The sequence below is a fragment of the Meriones unguiculatus genome, chromosome 16 (genome assembly GCF_030254825.1).
Source record: "Meriones unguiculatus strain TT.TT164.6M chromosome 16, Bangor_MerUng_6.1, whole genome shotgun sequence".
Classification (NCBI taxonomy): domain Eukaryota; kingdom Metazoa; phylum Chordata; class Mammalia; order Rodentia; family Muridae; genus Meriones; species Meriones unguiculatus.
Window position 1 is genome coordinate 3,319,321 of NC_083363.1, and position 19,294 is coordinate 3,338,614.

The following is a 19,294-nucleotide window of genomic DNA, read 5'->3' on the forward strand; positions in this document are numbered from 1 at the left end:
TCCGCTTTCAATAAATATTTTATTTTTCCAACAGTTTCGCTTCCAATACAAAAGCCTTCTAGATGGAGCCTGATCATGAGAACAGGCCTTGCCACGAGTACCTGCTCAGTTCCCAGTCCTGCCGACTACCCAGACACAGGAAATGAGCGTATTGCTAAGTATGGAGATGGTGCTTTGCTAAGAAACAGAGAAGGCGGCCATAGGTACAAAAGAGGGTGTCTGAGTCTTCTGGAGGCAGCAGCGCCTCACCTCCACCTGCTATCCTCCTGCTCTGAGCAGATGAGTTGCTGGAGAGCTCCCTCCCAGCATGAGCAGGTCCTCCACAGGACAGTGCTAGTGGCCCACACTGCTCCATGTGGCCTGCAGGGGGCAGCATGCAGCCACGATGCCGCACCCCACCTGTTCCGGCTAAACTGCCAGGAAGGCAGGAGAGGCCTGGTCACAGTTTTAACAGGTGATGAGCCTGGCAGCAGGCTGAGGCTCCACCCTGGCTCAGGGCTGCTCTTCCAATCTGTGAGAGGCATTGAGGCACAGGCAGCTGTGGCCGCATCTCGGCCACCTCTGTTCATCCCCTACAGCTGGTTCTAATTCTAACATCTTCCCCTCTGGACAGAGGTCCATGCAGGAGCAGGACAGGACTCCTCCCCTCCCTCCAGCTCCCTGGAAACGCTGCAAAGGCACATGGACCAAGCCCTGCCCAGGCCCCTGCTGCCCAGCCCACCACCCAACCCTCCTCCCAAGCAAGGGGCTTCAGGGTTCGCTGGCTGCTGTCTGGCTGTGTGCAGAACCTCTGGGATTCCAGCCACTTCCTGTCTCTCTATCCAGAGAGAAAGAGCCCCTTTCAGTAAGACTGGCATAGAGGAGGGCCTCAGCCGCTCTCCCTGTTACCCTAAGGAAGCCCACGCGTCCCAGAACCGAGACCAGAAAGGCAATCAAGGCAGGTGTGAATGAGCACCGCAGGTCTGTGCTCTTGCCCGGCTGGGCGGCCAGGCTGGCTGGCTGGAGCAGGCTGGCCTATCGCTCTGAGTCAGAGAAGGCGGAAGGCTTTGTCCATCTCCACACCAGCATGTCCTCCCCGGCCACGCGGTGGGACTCAGTCTGGATCCGGGACTCATTGGAAGCCAGGAATTCCACAGCACGGTCCCACACGCGCTTCATGCGCCGCCTGCAGGGAGAAGGGAGAGCTCAGCAGCGGTCAGGCTGGCACCATGTCCACGCTTCCCGAAGACGGCATCACCTCTAAGCTCTAAGGCCCTTGTCCAGCAGTGGGCGTGCTATCAGGCATCAACATGTCTTGGGAGGGGTGTGCTGGGGCCGCCCATCTTCCACAGGCCCAGTAAGGAGCTGGTGGCCATGGCGGGCACTGTGCTTAGCTTACCGATCCCCAAAACACAGCACCCTACACTGGGAGCTGCACCTGAGTGGGCCCGATGGCTGTCAGAGAAGTCCAAATTCCTAACTCCGCAGGGACAAGTGAAGCCTTGAGCAATGAGACCCTGATGTCTGGGATCCAGAGAGGGACCAATCCCTGCTCTGTGGGGCTCCTTCCCAACAAAAAGGTTCCAGGACGACAGCGACAGGGCTTTGGTATGTTCCCGTCACGGCCCAGTGGTGCAAAGTGCAGACGTAGGTGTGTGTGTGTGGGAGCAGTGGGCCTCCGGGGAGAAGACAAGTGGGGGTGAATCAGGCGACAGCTGGGTCCTTCTGAGGAATGGGATCACCTTAGCCTGTTTAGCCGGATCGTCAGGCCAATGTTACAGACTCAAAAGAAAAGGCTTGAAGGATGAGATAGATGCCAGGAGGCAGGAAACAGTACCTCATCAGCAGGTCGGGCGACCCGCTGGTGGCTCCAATCAGCTCCCTGCCAGCTCCTCCCACCTCCTCCCACTGCCCCAAGTGCAGAGAGGCAGCTCAGGAGATGCTCAGAGGCTACTGGGGTGGACTCAGACCCCTATGGGTCAGCTATGCACCAAGCCAGCCTGTGAGGTCTGGGTGACATGGCTGCAGTCTGGCTTCTGGTTTGTGTTACGGGAAATGTGTGTCGGTACATGCAAGTCAGAGGGCCGATAGCACACCAGCGCTCCTGTGCCTGAACTGGGCCCTGCCTGGTGTCCACGGCTTCCTATGCTTCTGCCTGCTGCTCTAGTGCTCCACCTGGGTGTGGACGCTGGGTTTCCACTTCCACAGTGCATAGTAAGTGACCAACATGCATCTGTGGAAACGGAGGGGCGAGCACGGGGCCACCTGTACAAGGCAGCAAACTCCCGCTGGATGAAGATGAGGTTCAGGCAGGCCGCTGACACAACTCCCCGCAGGGCCAGGGGTTGGGCAGGGCCAGGGGTTGGGCAGGGTCTGGACACAGCAAATGGCTTTCCCTGGGAGATGGAGAGCCGGCTGTCACCTGAGGGTGCACAGGCCGACCTCTCAGAGCAGCAGTGGGGCCCTGTGGGCAGGGACTCCCTGCCTGCAGCCTGTGGGGAGATGGAACCCAGCAGCTGCCAAATGCATGCACGTTTCTGGAGAGCAGCCAGGACTTTTGTTCCCCAGGAAAGTGTGCTGCCAGTGAGCTGTGGCCCTGGAGCAGCACCACTAGAAAATGCCCCACAGCAGGGAAAAGCAGCTGCTGGTAACCCAAACACTCGGGAAGCTGCCCACAGAGTGTCAGTTTAACACCTGCCTGGGCTACAGAGATTCTACCTCAACGAAACAAAACAAAACAAAACAAAACCCCCAGACCTCTAAATGCTCACCTGGCTGCACAGTGACGCGGCCATCGCCACAGAGAATGCTGCCACAGCACCCTGAGTAAGTCCTTTCACCTCCAAGCCCTGGCTTCCTACCCATATGTAGGCCCCCATCGTTCTCAGGTCTCTGGGCCACGTGAGGAGCAGGAGCGGGGTGCAACCTCTGTGCATCATGTGACAGGTGACAGGCAGCTGGGGAACAGCTCACCTTGTGCGGACACCAGAGAGGACCTGCCGGGTGCCCCATCCCCACCACCCAGGGCACAAGTCTGAAAAGCTCCCTCTCCCTCCCCTTGCCCATGACCAATTCAGTCAAACTGATGCATGTTCATGGGGCCCCAAGAGAAATTTCCCAAAGGCTGCTGGAGGGTTTTCTCTTGCTTGGGGGACAGTGCCTGGAAGCCCATGTTGACTCTGTCATCAGTGACAAGGTACCAGCCTGCTGACAGCATCAGTGTGTGTGTGTGGGGGGGGGTGTCAGACACAGGCAGAGTGTGTTACGCTGGACCTGACCCACTGGAACAAGAGGCCCTCTGCAGGCAGAGCCATCGAGGACTGCGACTCCGCCTTGGCACAGCGGCTAGTGCCCAAACTGGTACAGGCTGCAGAGAAGCAGCTGATGCCCCCAGTCCTCCTGTCTGGGCTCTTCTGCCACAGAGCCAAGCTGGCAGCAGGGGCAGTCAGTCATTCCCGGAAGGCTGTGGTCTGCTGACGCGTTCTCTGGGCTCCCTGCCTTGGTCTCAGCAGGGACCCTCCCCCACAGCAGGACTCACCGGCTCTGTGGGGGGATCAGGCTGTCCCGCACGTGGAGGATGCCCACATATGGGTAGCGCTCCATGTCCTGCTCCCAGTCTACATAGTGGTCCTGAACCACATCTGTGGAGAGAGTCAAGGGGTCAGCGCCAGCCCGGGGCAGGGGTGGGCACCTTCCGCCAGGGGACACGCACCTATGATCTTCTTCACCATCTCATACATGGCCTGCTCTTCTTCTTCCAGCTTTCGCCATCGGTACTTCAGGAGGATCAGCAGCCCCCACAGGAAGGCCAGGCCTGGAACGGAACAGACTCCATCACCTACTGAGTAAGGCCACTGAGGACCTTTCTGCAGCTGCTGTCACCTGAGGTGTCCCGGGAACTTGGATCATTCCAACCCCACATCATCTTCCCCCTTGTGGGCTGCAGCCTCTGCTGCAAACATGCGCGCGCGCGCACACACACACACACACACACACACACACACACACACACACACACGCACGCACGCCAGGTGTTTGCATGTTGAGATGCCGCCGGGGTCAGTACCAGCCTGGCAGCTCGGCGAGGATAGGCACTGTACAGGGCAGCCATCATCTGTTCCCAGCTATCCCCAAGGTTTGGGTCCCCAGGCCCCAGCCTCTTCCTTTTGGAGACACTGCAGGGGGCTGCAGGAAGCCGACAACAGGCCCTCCCTCCCTCCCTCCCTCCCTCCCTCCCTCAGTATCCTCTGTGTCTATTCATCTCTGCAGGTGTCTGTCGTTTTCTGGAGTAAAATCAAGCCAGGGTCCCACAGCCCTGCCTGCACGGGGCTGCAGTGAGCTGGGACCCTGGCTGGCACTCCCAGGGCCCGCCCTCCTCAGAAAGCTGAGAGGCTCCTATCCTACCCAAGGACGTATCTAGTTACACCACAGCCCCAGCCACCAGGCCCCAAGGGTAAAGGTAGACCAAGGCCCAGGCCGGCCTGTGGCCTCCTGCTTTATTAGCCAGCACCCCCGACTCACTCCTCACGCGGGCAGCCGCTGAGCTGGGTTGCTGCTGGGAAGGGACAGGAGTGTGGCAGGCAGTGTGGACTTACACCAGAAGAAGATGAGCACGTGCGTGACGGCGGTGAGCAGGGCACGGCTCAGGCGGCAGCCGATGCCCATCCGGGGCCGGGCGGACTCCAGGCAGACCACTTTGTCCACTGTTGTCACCAGCTCAGATGGGTCTTCCCCTTTCAGCCTGAACAGGACATGGGCTGTGAAGGCGCTGTAGCCTAAGCCCCACTTCAGCCCGGAGGCGAGAGAACGGGGAGGAGGGGCTGCTTTCCACTTGCTCAGAGCAGCCTGCTACCCCAGTTGTGCGCTTTCCTGCAATTTCCCACACTGGCTACTTAGCCAGAACGAAGCTTTAAAGATGGCAGCAAGCTTGAACCCCTGCCGCTGAAGTGGCGTCCCCCTCTGCCGGGTCTTTGACAGCCGCTCTCAGCATGCACAAGATTAAGCTGTAAATTGGATTCCCACCTCCCAGCCTAGAGAAATGGAAATGTTTACTGAGTTCCCAGCTTTGCAAGTGTGTGGCAACAACTGGAAGACAGAACCTGGGAGGCTGCACTTTTCTCCCAAGAGGAGCAGGCACAAACGCTGTTTAAGTGTAAAGATGAGGCAGCGCCCATGGCAACTGGGCAGCACCGGGCTGTCAGAGGCCAGAGCCCTGCCGCCACGCCTCCAGCCACACGGTCAGTGAGGCAACGCGAGGCTCTTCAGGGACGCCATGCCCACACCATTCTCTCTGCAGTGGCTGCTACGTGATGCCCCGTTTTCAACACACTGGCTGTCTGAGCTTGCTCGGCCCCCTCCCAGCTGCCTTCCCCAGCAGGAAAAGGCAAGTGTCATCATTCTTCGGTGCTGGCAGCTCCAGTGAGTGCTGTGCAGGGGAGCATCCGTATTTTCCTCCGCCTTTCCCAGCACACGAAAACCATTCAGCCGCTCAGGGCAGCTGTTTTTAAGCCATCGGATCTTAATCGTGCCATGCATCCAGTTACCGAGCTTTAGGCCGAGCTGCCCCAGGGGCTGCGCTGGATGCACTGTGATGGAATTAGTAATTTGGGTGGATTAGAGAAGAAGAGAACAAACCCCAGAGTGTGTGCTAATATCAGGAGCTGGAACCGGAACAGACATTCTGACAAAGAGCTATGGAAGGGACTGTGGTCCCGCTCCTTCCGCAGGGCGTCTCCAGGGCTGCTTGGACACCCCCCCCAAAAAAAAAGGCTGGGGGGCCGCTCTCTCTGCTAAGAGTGCTCACCAGCATGAGAACCTGGGGAAAGTGTCTGGTCAGAACAGAACTGGCACCTCATCTCCACACTGAGTCAACCAATGCACAGAGGCACCTCACCTAAAAAGGACAAGTCGCACCCTGGGAAATCTCCCCCAGTGAGTTAGCAGGAGGCAGCCACTCGAGGGAGGACTGGCAGGGCCGCTCTCCAGGCTGCAGCCTGAATGTGGCTGCCCTCTGCTGTCTGGCTCCACGCCTTGGGTAAGTGAGGGAGTGGGTGAGGACAGTGGCAGTCCAGCCTCCTGGGACAAGTGCCTGCACCTACCAGATGCCCACGTCCTTGTTGCTGCTCAGTATCCAGGTCAGCGCGGCCTCAAACCTTGCAGAGGGGCTGCTGGTCACGTTCTGTGGGGTGGAAGATGGGGGTTAGCTCTGCCCCGGGGGCCGCTGCCAGGACTTCGTTCTGAGGTTTGATTGCCAAAACCTTCTCCTGTGCCCCCCCAGCCCCGAATGCTCCATGTATGCAAACAGGCAAGGAGGACAAGCTGGGCCAAAACACAGCAGGAAAACAATGCAGGGCTGAGGAGGCAAGAGAGGCATTACGCAAAGGCTGAAGCAGCAGCAGCACAGGCACAGCTGGCACCAGCGCCAGGGCAGGGTGGGATGACGACCAGTCCCAGCTGTGTGGCCTCAGAAACTCTCCGCCTCCTCCAAACCTTGGCTTCCTCGTCTATGGCATGAATGGAGCTACACAGCCCTTCAGGACCCTGCCAGCCCTGAAGCTATATAAGTCTACCACGGAGAAGCACGAAGAAAGGCAAGCAGAGGCTGCGGATCCAAAAGGAGTCACAAGGGCCAGGAGACAAGGGCAGAGCAGATGTGCCTCCCACTGCTTGGGGGAGCAGGGAGAGCAAACGGAGATGGAGCAGGCCTGAGGATCCCGTGGGGTCCCCAGAAGAAGGGGCCTCAGCTTGGACAGACAGGCTGCCCACTCTCAGCAGGGTGAGTCCCTGGGGCACAGTCCCCTCCACAGCAGCCCAACACTCCACTGAATTTAAAAGAAAGAAATCCAAAAGCCACAAAGCAAACACAAAACAAAGGGGCAGAAAAAGAAAAAAGAAAAAGAAAAAGAAACCCCATAGGGCTGGACAAATCAATAAGAGGCCGCAGCGTTGCAGGCAGGAACCAGCCTGCAGCCTACTCACAGCTATGTATTCCTGAGCCTCCAGAACAGGAATGCATTTGCTTTTCAGCTTCTCCGGATTGCCACACTCAAAATTACCTGGGAGGGGGGGAAAAGACACATTCAAACACAGAGAAGAGGTGAAGAGGAGACTCTGAAATGGCCTGTAAACAGTGAGGGTCAAGCCGTCGGCTGAGGTCAGGAGCATGTGGCCCAGCAGCACTCAGCTCCCATGCGGCATCCTTACTGCAGCAGGATCAAAAGCCACTTAGCTTGGATCGACTCCAGATCGTTAAAACCCGACCTGCAAAGCAGGGCAGCGATCTGCATTAAACAACTGAAGAGCTGCCCAATGCCAAAGTCTGTCTGCAGCTGATCCCTAGCGCAATCAGACAGAGAGCTGCGGAAGGTACCAGAGCGGCACTATAAATACACACAGCCTGGGAAAAAAGAGAGGCAGGAGGCTGGCCGCCACAGCTCTGATCTGGGCACACGCTGGACCCTAAAAGCCAAGCCCATTGTTACAGAGATCCTGGGGAGGGGTGTCCAGAAGAGATCCAGGGAAAATGAGGCGGCTAGGGTGCCAGCTGACAGGCCAAAGGCAGCGCCTCTAAGCACTCTGGAGGCCTGAGCTAAGGGTCACTCTTGAGAAGCCCCCAGCAGACCTAAGGCCTGCTGTAGCTGCTGGCCCTCCCCCCAGGGCTTCCTGCCAGGCCTGGCATTCTCTGAGGCCAGGGCAGCTTCTCTGTTATCTCCTGTCATAATAGCCTTGCCCTGGCATGGCACCTCAATGGCCCCTGATTGGTTTCTTCTGTCCCCTTTCCACCCCAGAGCTTTGTCAACGAGGTTTGAAGATGATTCTGCTTCCATGACTCGGCATCACTCAGCTGCTGGGCATTTGCCTTCCACTCTCACTCAGTATGTCACTTCCTAGCCCTCTGCCGGCTGGACCAGGCTCCCGTGGCCTGGCACCCATACCTAACACCATTCTTCTTCTGCAGCCTACAAGGAGGACCCTGGCAGTCACTCTAAACCTTAACATGATCAAGAAGGTGCAATTTCATAGTCCCTACTGGCCTCATGAGACTTCAGCCCTTGTCTTGAAGGCAGCAGGTGCCAGGACCCTTGATGGCACAAGCCAGGACCAAATCTGGAGGTGGGATGGAGCACAGTGTGGAGAAGGGTGTCTCTACCTCCGGCTGCCCACAAGCCAGCGTGGGCTACACACAAGGACGAGACCTAGGGCCAGCCAGTGCCTCAGGTCAGGGGACTTCCAAGGCTGGTTCCTTCCGACCAACACAAGGCCCCAGGGCACGATGGGGCAGAGTCTCTTAACTGCCAAGAGGCCCGTGTGTTTGTGGACCCAGGCCTGCACTGCACCCCCACAGGGCTGTAGACGGTCTGAGCGCTAGGTGGGAAGCCGAGGCCTGGCAGTGGTGGGCTGGCCTGGCCTGACTCAACAGGGGTCTGGCTGGCTACTCACCTGCTTGAATGGCCAGGAAGTTGTACAGTTCATGCAACAGCTCCAACAGGGCCGCCTTCTGCTTGGCCTGGCAGAACTGAAGCAGGGAGACCCGTCAGGGGGCTGTCTGTGTCTGCAGCCACGCTACATGTCCGTCTGGACAGCAAGGAACACCTCTTGAGTCTTGAGGCCTCAAGAGGGCTTGCTTCTTGTTTTTTGAGACAGTCTTATGCAGAACGGGCTAGGAGCTTTAATTCTGACCCTCCTGTCTCCACCTGAGTGCCACCATGCCTGTTTTGTGCACGCTAAGCAATCACTCTACCAACTAGGCCATACACCCAGCCCCCCGCCTCCTAGTTTTATATGGTGGAAATGTCTCTGCAGAGAGCTGGTGGGGAGAGAGGTGCTGGGGAATTGCCTCTGTGGAGGAAAGACAGTACAGTAACAAAGGGACTGCCACCCGTGGCTCTAGCCCGACTCTTTAGAGGGAGGAGCAAGGAATGGCACCATGGTCTCCAGAGATAGGAGGAGACAGAGCAGAATGTCAGCGACTACGGGAAGTATGAGGCCCTGCTTGAGAAAGGACTGCAGTGAGGACTCCGTGTGACCCCATATAAACCACTTGCATGGGCTGGTACCCAGAGGAAACAGGACAGGCAGCACTAGACGAGAGGATGGCCTGATCAAGAACACCCACTCCCAACCTCTCCCTGCATTCTCCACAGCAGAGGCAGAAAGAGAAACATGGGATCAGAAGCCTTTGCTGCTGAGAAGATTAACAACACTTATCTGATACTTAAATACCTGTCTGGATTTTGGGTGAAGTAAGGACACCCAAAGAAACCTCAGCAATAACCTCACTGGGGCCGGACAGTATGTTCTTGCCTGCGAGCTCCTGGGCTCACCTGCCACGAAGGCCAAGGGTGCTCACAGCAGCCAGAAAATGAATCTTGTGGGGATATGGCCCACACTCTGCTGTTCCATCATGGATACGGGATCACTTCAAGATCCCAAAGCTCCAGCCAGCTGAAGGGGGCAGCTTGCCAGCTCTGCATGGTTCAGCGGGGACCTGCAGGGTGTCTGTCTCTCCGTCTGGGCTCACAGGAGGGATGTCACGTGACTGGCTCATAGGAAGGCCAGGAGCAGACATGCCCCTCACTCGGGGCTAACATTTCTGCAGACTGTGAAGGACCGAGACTGGAACTAAGAATGCGGTCTAACTAAACGGCAAACGGAACAGCAGAGCGGTCTCCTGGGAAGTTCTACTTGCTTGGTTTTGCGTCTGTTCTTCTCTTTGGCTGCCTGTTCTGAAGCATACTGTCTAGCCATCAACCCAGTTTTATGATGGAAATCAGATTAAACTTATTATGAGCCTGGTTTTGCAGAACAACTGGGAAGCAAAAATGCTTGGTGGATGAGAGCAATAAAGGAGGCTCATAAAACACCCGCAAACAGGACACATCAGAAGCCAAGGAAATAAAAGTGGGTATCTGCAGCAGGCTGCCCTTCATTAACAAGGGAAAGAGTCAATGCGGGGGTTCCATTTCTTTGCTAGCCCCCGGGCTGCAGAGGCCTGGCACCCACACTTAATAATTAGAGTACTAAGTCACGCCCGCTGGCAGCACACGCCTCCTCCTGGTAGGATTTATGACATGAAAATTTACCGCCTCATATCTTCCTCAGACTGTCACCAGAACCGGCTTCCTGACTGTGCATTAATGCTGTTCACATGATTCGTGGGCCGAGGGCCACTCACCTTCCCAGACATTATTTGTGGGGAATGCCAGGGCTTCATAAAACAAATCAAAACATCAGCTAAGTGGGCTAATTCCCCTCACCCTGTGCTTCAAACTGGCCCCTGATGTGTCAAGTCGGAAATCAGAACATTGTCAGCGAAGGATGCAAACCAGAGAGAAGGCAAGACTGACAGTGAGAGACGCTGTAGCCCTGCTCCCGACGGCAGCCGGCTGGACAGATGCTCGGTAACCTCCAGCTCCCTGGACTGACTTAGGCAGCAGATCAAAGACCTCGGAAGCTCCCACTGACAGAGGAGTTCGGTAACAAGCCCAGGGCTGGAGCTCAGGCACTCAGCCCTCCATATTTCAAATACTGCTGCGCTCCCAGAATTGAGTTTGACACAAACATCACAGAACAAGATGTGATTCTGGTACATTCTGGGAAGCTCTCCCTGAAAATGATCCTATCATGATCTGGGCAAGTCTACCTCTTGGCTTGAGTGCTCAGGAGGAATAACAAAAGGCAGAGAAAACTTACCTCATCTGTTTTTCTCTCACAGTCCACCGGCAATAATTTCACTGAGACCGAGAAAAGAAAGACAAAGATTATACGTGGGATTGAGGAAAATGCAACAAAGGCACTTCTCAAAACCCAGGGGAAGCACAACTTGCTGGCACAAAAGTAGACACTGGAAGATGCCACCTCACAGTGGCATAGATGGTGCAGACAGTAAGAGCCCAGGGTCCCCCATGCTGGATCAGGACAGTGAAAGCTGAGGCTTCCTTCCAGCTGCAAATGAGTAGCCACAGGTTCTTGAACCATTTAACTTGTTGGCACCTGTTTCTGTTCCTGTAAAATGGGATCACAGGGGCTTTCCTAAAGGCAGTGTACACAGCTGTGATCCCCAGGACTCAGGAGGCTAAGGCAGGGGAATTACCACAAGTTTGAGGCCAGCCTGGGCTACAGAGACGATGTTCGCTTAAGGAACTAAACAAGAGGCAGGAGAGGTATCTCAGGGATTTAGGAGTGCTGCCTGAGTTTGGTCCCCAGCACCCACATGGCTGCTCACAACCATCTGTATCTCCAGTCCCGGAGACTCCATCCCTCTCTCCTGGTCTCCTTCGGCACTGCACACTTGCAGTGCAGATGCAAATGTAGGCAAACTACCCATTTGCACAAAGAGCAAGCAAACAACCCAGACGGCCTTCCTTGCTTAACTCAAACAAGACAACATACCAAAGAGTCTTAAGAACAATGTGTGTCCAGTAAGAACTACTTTCCTGGGGGGGAATCTTGGCTGTGTGTTCCCAAAGATCGTGTTAGGCAGCAAGTAGCAACACTGAGCTATGATGTCCCCTGAATGACTGCAGCAGCAGCAGCAGCAGCAGTTTGATGGCACTTAGCCCTGTCAATCTCTACCAGAAACTGCTCCCAGGGTGGATAAGCTGCTGGCGGTGGAGCTGTCTGTCACTTGGGCATCAGCATGGCCAACAAACTTGCAACACCTGAGCCCCTGGCTGAGCGTTTCCCCATATTTCAGCTACTCCTGCTAATCCTGGGGAGATGTGGCCTTGACTCACAGCTGGCAATGGCATTAACCATGCTCACACTTGGAAAGAATACCAGCACGTGGCTAAATGAAGTGGCACCTAGTAGCTAAGTTTGTAACAAAACAATCTGGGCCTGGTGATCCAGGTCTGTGATCCCAGCTTTTGGGGAAGGTAAGGCAAGTTCAGAGGTTCAGGACCACCCTGAACTGCAGAGTGAGTTCAAGGTTAGCCTAGTTAACTTCAAAATAGTTCTCAGAAGTTGGCTAGCAAGAGTGTAGCTTGATAGTAGCATGCTTGTCTAACGTATAGAAGACCCTAAATATAATCCCTTATGCCAGAGGGGGAAAGGAGCACGAATCTGAGGTGCTTTTTCTCTTCTTTTGTTAGAACTAAGAGTAACAGGCAGAACCCCCTTTGGGAGACATCAATCCTCAGCTATTCAGGGCGCACCCCTGAGGGCTGGGGAGTCACATAACTGAGTGTGGGCAAAGATGTCTGGTAAGTTGCCTGACTCACAGGCCTTCTCGCAGCAAAGCCCGGGGGTGCTGCCAGCCTCATGAGCACACCATCGGCCTCAGGTTAAGCTTTAAAAACTCTCCCACACCTGCGCCCCAGGCAAGGCAGACATCCTTTTGACAAACGAAGGCCTGGTGGTCTGAAAGGCCCGATCGTTTCAGTCTACAGAGCTGACACTACAACCAGGCACCCCTACAAGGCCAGGGAGATACCTGAGGCCTTCAAAGTGGCTGTCAAGTGTGAATGAGCAAGAAGTGAAAAGGAGGAAAAAAAAAAAAAAAGGAACAGGGCCTGTCAAGAGCAGGCGTGCAGCTTTTTCTTCAAGAGGCAGTGGCCGAAAGGGAGACACTAGATGGGAGAGGAAGAAAAAAGCACATAGAGTGGAGGCACAGAGGACCGCAGATGTTCGAAGGAGGAAGTGAGGGTGTGGAGGTGACAAGGCGCTCTGACAGGTGCCAGGCGGTCTGGAGGAACACCCGTGCCCTCCCTGCGCCGGCCCAGGACGTACTGTTGTCCTCCGCCTCCTGCGGCGCCGAGGGCTTGCCCATCTTCACCCAGAGGATGCCCAGGAAGACGAGCAGCAGCCCCAGGCTGGCCCAGAGCAGGAGCCGGGACAGGCATCGCTCCAGCCGCCGGCCCGCCTCGGGTCGGGCCCGCACCGCGCCCTTCAGGCCCGGGCGCGCGTCGGCGCCGAGGAGCGCGGAGGACGACCGCGCCGAGGCCGGGGACGGGCTCCAGTAGTGGCGGCCAGGGCCCAGGGCGGCCCTGGCGGGCGGCGGCCGGGCATCGTCGTCCTCCTCAGAGCTGGCCCGGCCCGAGGCGCGGCGGCGCAGAGGCCCGGGCTGGGAGGGGTAGGAAAGGCCGCGGCTTCCGGCCCAGTGGGAAGCGAAGGCCCCGGAGTCGCTGTAGGGCCGGGAGCGGTCGGCGGCCGAGCTGGAGGCCGGCGGGTAGAGCCGGGGCTCCGGTGCCCGCGGCAGCGACGCCGCAGCCGGGCGCGCGCGCAGCGGCGCTTCCTCGCGCAGCCGGGCCTCGTCCCGCAGCCACTCGGGGCTCCGCGGCCGGGCCTCGTCCCGCAGCCGCTCGTCGTCGCGCAGCCGAGCCTCGTCCCGCAGGCGGCGCAGCTTGTTGCGGTAGACGTTCCGGGTGGTGTCGGTGATGGGGCCTGGCTGGAAGCCCAGGGCCTGCAGCTCCCGCCGCAGCTCCAGGTCCGACAGGCCGGCCATGGCCAGGACACCGCCCCCTCGCCCGCCCCCGGCGCGCACTGCACCCGGAACTGCTCCCGCCGGCAGCCGCGGCGGAGCGGGCGGGGCCGCGCGCCATGACGGGAAGGTCGCCTTAGGACGCCATGTTGGGAAGGGCGGGGCCTGGCGGAAGGTCCGCCATGATGAAAAGGTCTGGCGAGGCCTAGAGCCGCCATGTTGATGAGGTCCAAAGTGCTGGTTTGTTTTTCTGGTTTTTGTTTTTATTATTTTACTTTGTTTTTTGGTGTGATTTTATCCCTTACCCCGCCCTCTAGTTTTCCTTTGTCTGTTAGACCTAGCGGTGTTTATTTCTGATCCAGCATAGTGCAAGCACGTGGTGGATACTCGATAAAGTGTTGACTTAATGGATGAAATGGTGTAAGAAAGCCACCGCCAATGGTGGATGTGGATCGTTAGCCTGTGTCGGGTGGGCGCGGGGGCTGTGTGATTGGGCTTGATTTGGGTGGCAGGGTAAACGGCAGGCATGCTCTCCAAGGCCATGACCTCTTGAGGCCAGCTTCAGACATGTACTTAGCTGACAATGCAACCTTTGGGGCTGGAGAGATGGCTCCGTGCCTACGAGCACTTGCTGCTCTTGCAGAGGACCTAGGTTTTGGGACCCAATACCTAAGTGGCCGCTCACAGCCTTTGGTAAGTCCAGTTCCTGAGGATGTCATCCTCTTTTCTTGGTCTTTGCTGGCACCGCATGAACCTGGTGCACATCCATGGTTGAAACACTCATGCATAAAATTAAACTAAGTATAAGTATATATATTTTTAAAGTGCAGATTTAGCCTCAGTGGGCACAGAGGTTACCCAAAACCTGCCACGGAGACGGGATCCCTATTCCCTGGGCTCTCATGGGCATCCCTTTACCCTGGACTCTTTAGAGGACAGATCCCTATGCCCTGGACTGTTGTTTTTAACGAAATCTCAATCATTCAATTTTACCAATAAAGACTCGGGAGCCAGATGCTGGGTCAAAGAGGCAGAGAAAGCAGCCTGCTGACCTTCCCCACACTGCCTCAAAACCCCTCAACCTGAATGTCCCTCCCTTCTACTTCTGTGCATCTTCTCTATCCCTCCTCCTGACTACATCCTACTCTCTGTTTTCCCCCCCATGTTCACTTCTTGTCATCTGGTTGTTTGCTCCGCCTCTTGACCTGTGCTTGACTTTATTTAATCCTGTTTACATTATTCAAGCAGAAAGCTCTTGGATTAAAGGTGTGTGCTAGGGCAGAGCCACACCACAGGTTTTTTTTTTCCAGTAAACAAAACAATCTCGGGGTTCACAGTGTGAGCAAATATCCTGCAACACTGGGCTCCGAGGGCAGATGAGTCTGGTCAGGAGAGGCTTTTGTGGTGCTTGGTGGAATTCTCATAAGAGATGGGCTGGGGAGACTCCTGTGCCCTGTAGTCTTAGTTTCTGGGTGAACTGCAGAGCCTTGGAGTTTGATTTACAATCTGCCGCCGTTCAGTGTGTGATCATTTCCAATGACCACTCCAGTCTGTCTCCAGGAACTCCCCAGGGGGCTGCTGTGGGAATTAAAAGAGACCCTTAGGACAGGCCTGGCACACCTCCTCCCTCACCCAAAACTTTGCAGCTGTTGGGAGCCTTGGGGAGTGGGAACGACAGTAATTTGGTTATGTGAAGGGTCTTATTGGGAACCCCCGTGGGGAAACAGGAAGCCATGACAACTGGAAACAAATAGAATTCATGGCCGTACTCCCACCACCCTCTTCCTCTTCCTTCCACATCCTTCATCACCCTATTTTCCTGGCAATAGTGTGGCTCCAGCTCTCATTCGGTTCTTTTCTTCCCAGGCCCCTCCTTGAGCTCTCCCTGCAGCTTTACCCATCGTCCATTGCTGCCCCCATGGCCCTCCCTGCTGTCTCTGGGACCCTGGGCCATGCTCCTCTGTCAGCGTTTCATCGTTTGCTGCTTGTTCTACCCCAGGAGAATTCAGTGCTGGCCACATGGCTGGGAAAATTACAGCCTCAGTGCAGTCGGGCTTCTGTCGTTAGCCTCCGCTTCTCTCCGACTTAGCTGCTCCCATGTGGTGTGATTTCTCTCACCAAGTGTTGTTTTCCTTTTCCCTGCCTGTGTTTGCACGGAATGCCATGGATTTGATATAGTGATTGCCTAACACATATACCACATAATAGTATTTTATTTCTTTCTGAAGCACTGTTTGCATGACAAATGAGTTGGTAACATTTGTGCACCTCCTTGCAGCTGTGCAGTTCAGTCTATAAAGAACAAGCCTTTCTGTATCAGTACTGGCCGAGCGTATTCAAAGACGGTTTGAAACCGATGCTTAAAGTGAGCGTTATGGTGCTTCACAGACTTGTGGGCTGTTTCATCACAGTGGATCTGAGGTGCTTAAAAAATATGGACAGGACTGCCCCCCACGCCCCCAAAGTGATGGCACTGTAGAAAGCCACGGGGCTTCCTGTGCTAGCCTCTCCCAATCACACCTAGGGCCAAATGGCCCACAGCAAACCCTATGGCCTCCCTCTAGCCTGGAACTCCATGTCAGCCTGTAGCTACCTTGGCTGGCCCTCTGCCTCCATGGGTGGCTTCCAGCTTTGTCTTCTGGGTGTCATGGTCCTAGGCCCCCAGCAGCAGCCACTTACACAGGATCTACCCCTCACTTCCCCCTTTTCACCCCTCCAAAAGAACCTCAGGTCCCTCCTGGACCTGGCCTTTCTGATCCCCATTTTTTTCTCAGTTCCCAGCCCTATTGCCCCTTCTGGGGATTTAGACCACAGTAGTCCTCCTCCATGGCTCTCCATCCCCAAGACTCTTGCTTGGTTTAGGAGATGCTGGGTTGTGGCCACACACATCCCCTGAAGGAGCTCAGCCTCTGTGCTCCTTAGCCCCCTCCCCCTTATCCTGTTAGAGCACACCCCGCCCCAGATCTTCCAACTCTGTCTTCATCTTTGCCCCACTCCAAAGGGGGCTGCCTGGTACAGAAGGCATAGTTAACAACATGGAAGCTGCACACTCTCTGCCAGCTAGCTTTCCTTTTTCTCTACTGTGTGTGTGTGTGTGTGTGTGTGTGTGTGTGTGTGTGGTGTATATATGTATGTGGTATGTATGTGTGGTGTGTGTGGCGTGTGTGTGGTGTGTACTGTGTGTGGTGTGTATATGTATGTGGTGTGTGTGTGTGTATGTGGTATGTGTGTGTGCTGTGTGTGGTGTATGTGTGTGTATGTGTATGTGTGTGTAAGGGGCCTGGCTCTGGCTGTGGCTGGTCTTCCTGAGTTATTAAAGGCAGAGAGGAAGGACAGCCTGCTGAGTGTGTGTTTAGTCACCACAGCCACACAAGCAGCAGAGACGATGAGCTGTTGAAAGCCTCTGGGTCCCCAAGGCCGCCACACTGTCCCCCACCAGCCGCTTCCCATTTTGACAGAGCCCCATAATAACAATGCCCATAAATCTTTCACGGTTCCATTTCCCTCCTTTCTCCCCTCTAGGAAACAGCACCCTCATGCCATCCTGTGACGCTCAGGGTGCATTCTTGACACACCCTGTTAAGGATCTAGCTGACCTGGATCTAGCTTGAGCCACATAACAGTGGCATCCCACGGGGGAGGGGGGAGGGGTGCTGGGAGAGTGCAGCCAAAACATGGGGCCCAGATTCTGACTGCCATGGCTCCAGGCTGCCCAGCTTCTTGCCGCTCCACCTCAGTGCTTCGTGCGACGGGGTTGCCCTCGGCCCCTCTCCCAGTCTGTCACAGAAGGGGGTGAAGAGTCGCAGAGAAATGCCAGAACAGGGTCAATGGGCTGCTGTGCCACTTGCTTCCCACAGTCTCTTGGGAACTGAATGAAAAGCTTACTCTGACCATACTCACGCATTGTTGTCCATGGGTAAGCCTTCCTTCAGAGGCACGGAAGGTATCACCAATGTCAGTAACAAATGTGTATGAAGGAAGATGCATGCTTTCAGAGCATTTTCTTTGGGGCTTTGTCCATGATTAGATTATACTAAATTACAGAGTACGGACACCAGGCAATTACTCTCTGCTTTTAACTATTCAGTTTCACGGTTAATCCGTGCACCTCGGTAATTATGAAACCATGCCAGTGTGCTCAGGGAGAAAGCACCTCATCATCTCCATCTTGTGGGGCTCGGTTCCGGTCGCCTGGCTATTATCTGGGTCCTGTGAGTGTCAAGAACAAGCCTGCCTGCCAGGAGCTAATCTCCTCTCAGTCTCCTTAAATCACGGTGGGGTCCTGCACATACTGCTTTATAAATCTCTCCAAGGGAAGGAAAACCTGAGGGATGGTCAGTTCCTGGGGTCACTGTATCCTTTGGTTCTTTTGCTGCCTGGTTCCTTGTTTACCCATTGTATATGTGTGTGTGTGTGTGTGTATGTGTGAGTATATGTGCGTGTGTTTGTGTGTGTGTGTATGTATGTGTGAGTGTTTTTGTGTGTGTGTGCGTGCAGTGGTGACATTAAGTGTATCACCCTCAGTTGCTCTCCTTGCTGAACCTGGAGCCCACCAATCTGACATAGCTGGCTACCCACTGAGCTCCAGGGATCCACCTGTCTCCACCTCCTCACCCGGGGAAGACAGGTGGACACCACTGTGCCATCTTTTCTGTGGTGCTGGGGATTGGCTGGTCTTCATGCTGGTGGAGAAATGTGCCTTGCTGGCTGAGCTGTCTCCTCTGTCCTTGTGGTAGACATTTGTTTGTTTTGTTCTGTGAGATAGTTTCACTCGGTAGCCCTGGCTGTTCTAGAACTCACTCTGGAAACCAGGCTGGCCATAAAATCACAGAGATCCACCTATCCCTGCCTCTCATGTGCTAGGATTAAAGGCAGGAGCCAGCACTGCTCTGCCCAGCCCTTTTTTTTTTTTAAGGTTTTGTTTTGTGTGCCTACGTGTGGGTGTGAGCAAGTGAGTGCAGTTGCACACAGAGGCCAGAAGAGGGCGTCAGTCCTCCTGGAGCGGTAGTTACAGGTGCTTGTGAGCTGCCCACCTAGGTGCTGGGAACTAAACTTGGGTTCTTTGACAGCAGTACAGGCTTTTACCTGATGAGCCATCTCTCCAGTCCTGATTCTAAGGGCTTTTTCTTTTTCTTTCTTTGTTTCTTTCTTTGTTTCTTTGTTTGTTTCTTTGTTTCTTTCTTTCTCTTTCTTTTTCAAACAGGTCCTGTCTCGCTTTCCTTGTTTCCTGAAAACATGGTCATTTCATCTCAGTTCAGCTCATGGATCCTTCCCTCCCTTCCCCCAGTTTTCATTACTTCCAGAGTTCATGAGCATCCCGTAGGCAATCCAGTCTGCAGCCCAAAAAAAAAAGTGAGAAGCGCTTGTTCCCAAGAAAAACAAACAGAAGGCTTATTTGATCAGACTGTAAACAACAGAAGAGTGGCAGGAGGAGGAGCAGGAGACAGGAGCAGACAGGCCTTACCTGCACAGGGCATGGCACATGCGGGTGCTGGTGGCCCCTGGGTCCCCACTGTGGCTCATTACTGAGAGCACTCAGGGACTATGGCAGGAGGTCAGCACGCACTGGCCACCTCCTCCCACTTAATGAACCCCTGCTTTTCTGCAGAGACAGCAGCAGCGCATCCCCCAGGGGCTGTGCTCCACCAACCAATTCCCAGCTTAAAAAATACTAATAAAAGAATCCTAAAAACTGCATGTGGCAAAATCACCCAGGGAGTTGTGGGCCTTTCCCAGAGCTGCTCTGCTCTCCAAACCCCAGGAACTTAGGAAAACAGCCCTCAAGGTACCAGTTCCCCACCCAATGCCCAGGAGACAGAAATTCCCTTCTGGTGACAGGAAGGTGGTCTCCACTGTGGGGCAGTAGGGCAGAGTGTGAGGCAAACATAGAAATGA

The 19,294-nt window shown here is 55.3% G+C and overlaps 1 protein-coding gene across 1 annotated transcript; it reads right to left on the minus strand.

Annotated features, from left to right (window-relative positions):
- Lemd2 (LEM domain nuclear envelope protein 2) lies at positions 1-13,476 on the minus strand. The gene is made up of 9 exons (XM_021629997.2): positions 12,709-13,476; positions 10,672-10,712; positions 8,419-8,494; positions 6,958-7,034; positions 6,078-6,157; positions 4,575-4,720; positions 3,692-3,793; positions 3,518-3,620; positions 1-1,165 (listed from the first exon to the last, which is right to left on the minus strand). Exons 1-9 carry the CDS (start codon positions 13,421-13,423, stop codon positions 1,015-1,017), a joined length of 1,491 nt encoding a protein of 496 aa, XP_021485672.1. The 5' UTR covers positions 13,424-13,476; the 3' UTR covers positions 1-1,014.
- Positions 13,477-19,294: the final 5,818 nt, after the last annotated feature.

Coding starts and splice junctions, on each gene's coding strand:
- Lemd2 (XM_021629997.2), bottom strand. CDS start 13,423: ATGGCCGGCCTGTCGGACCTGGAGCTGCGGCGGGAGCTGCAGGCCCTG. Junction 6,158..6,957: donor AGGCTCAGGAATACATAGCT/GTGAGTAGGCTG, acceptor TCCACCCCACAG/AACGTGACCAGCAGCCCCTC. Junction 1,166..3,517: donor CTGATCCCCCCACAGAGCCG/GTGAGTCCTGCT, acceptor TTCTCCCTGCAG/GCGGCGCATGAAGCGCGTGT.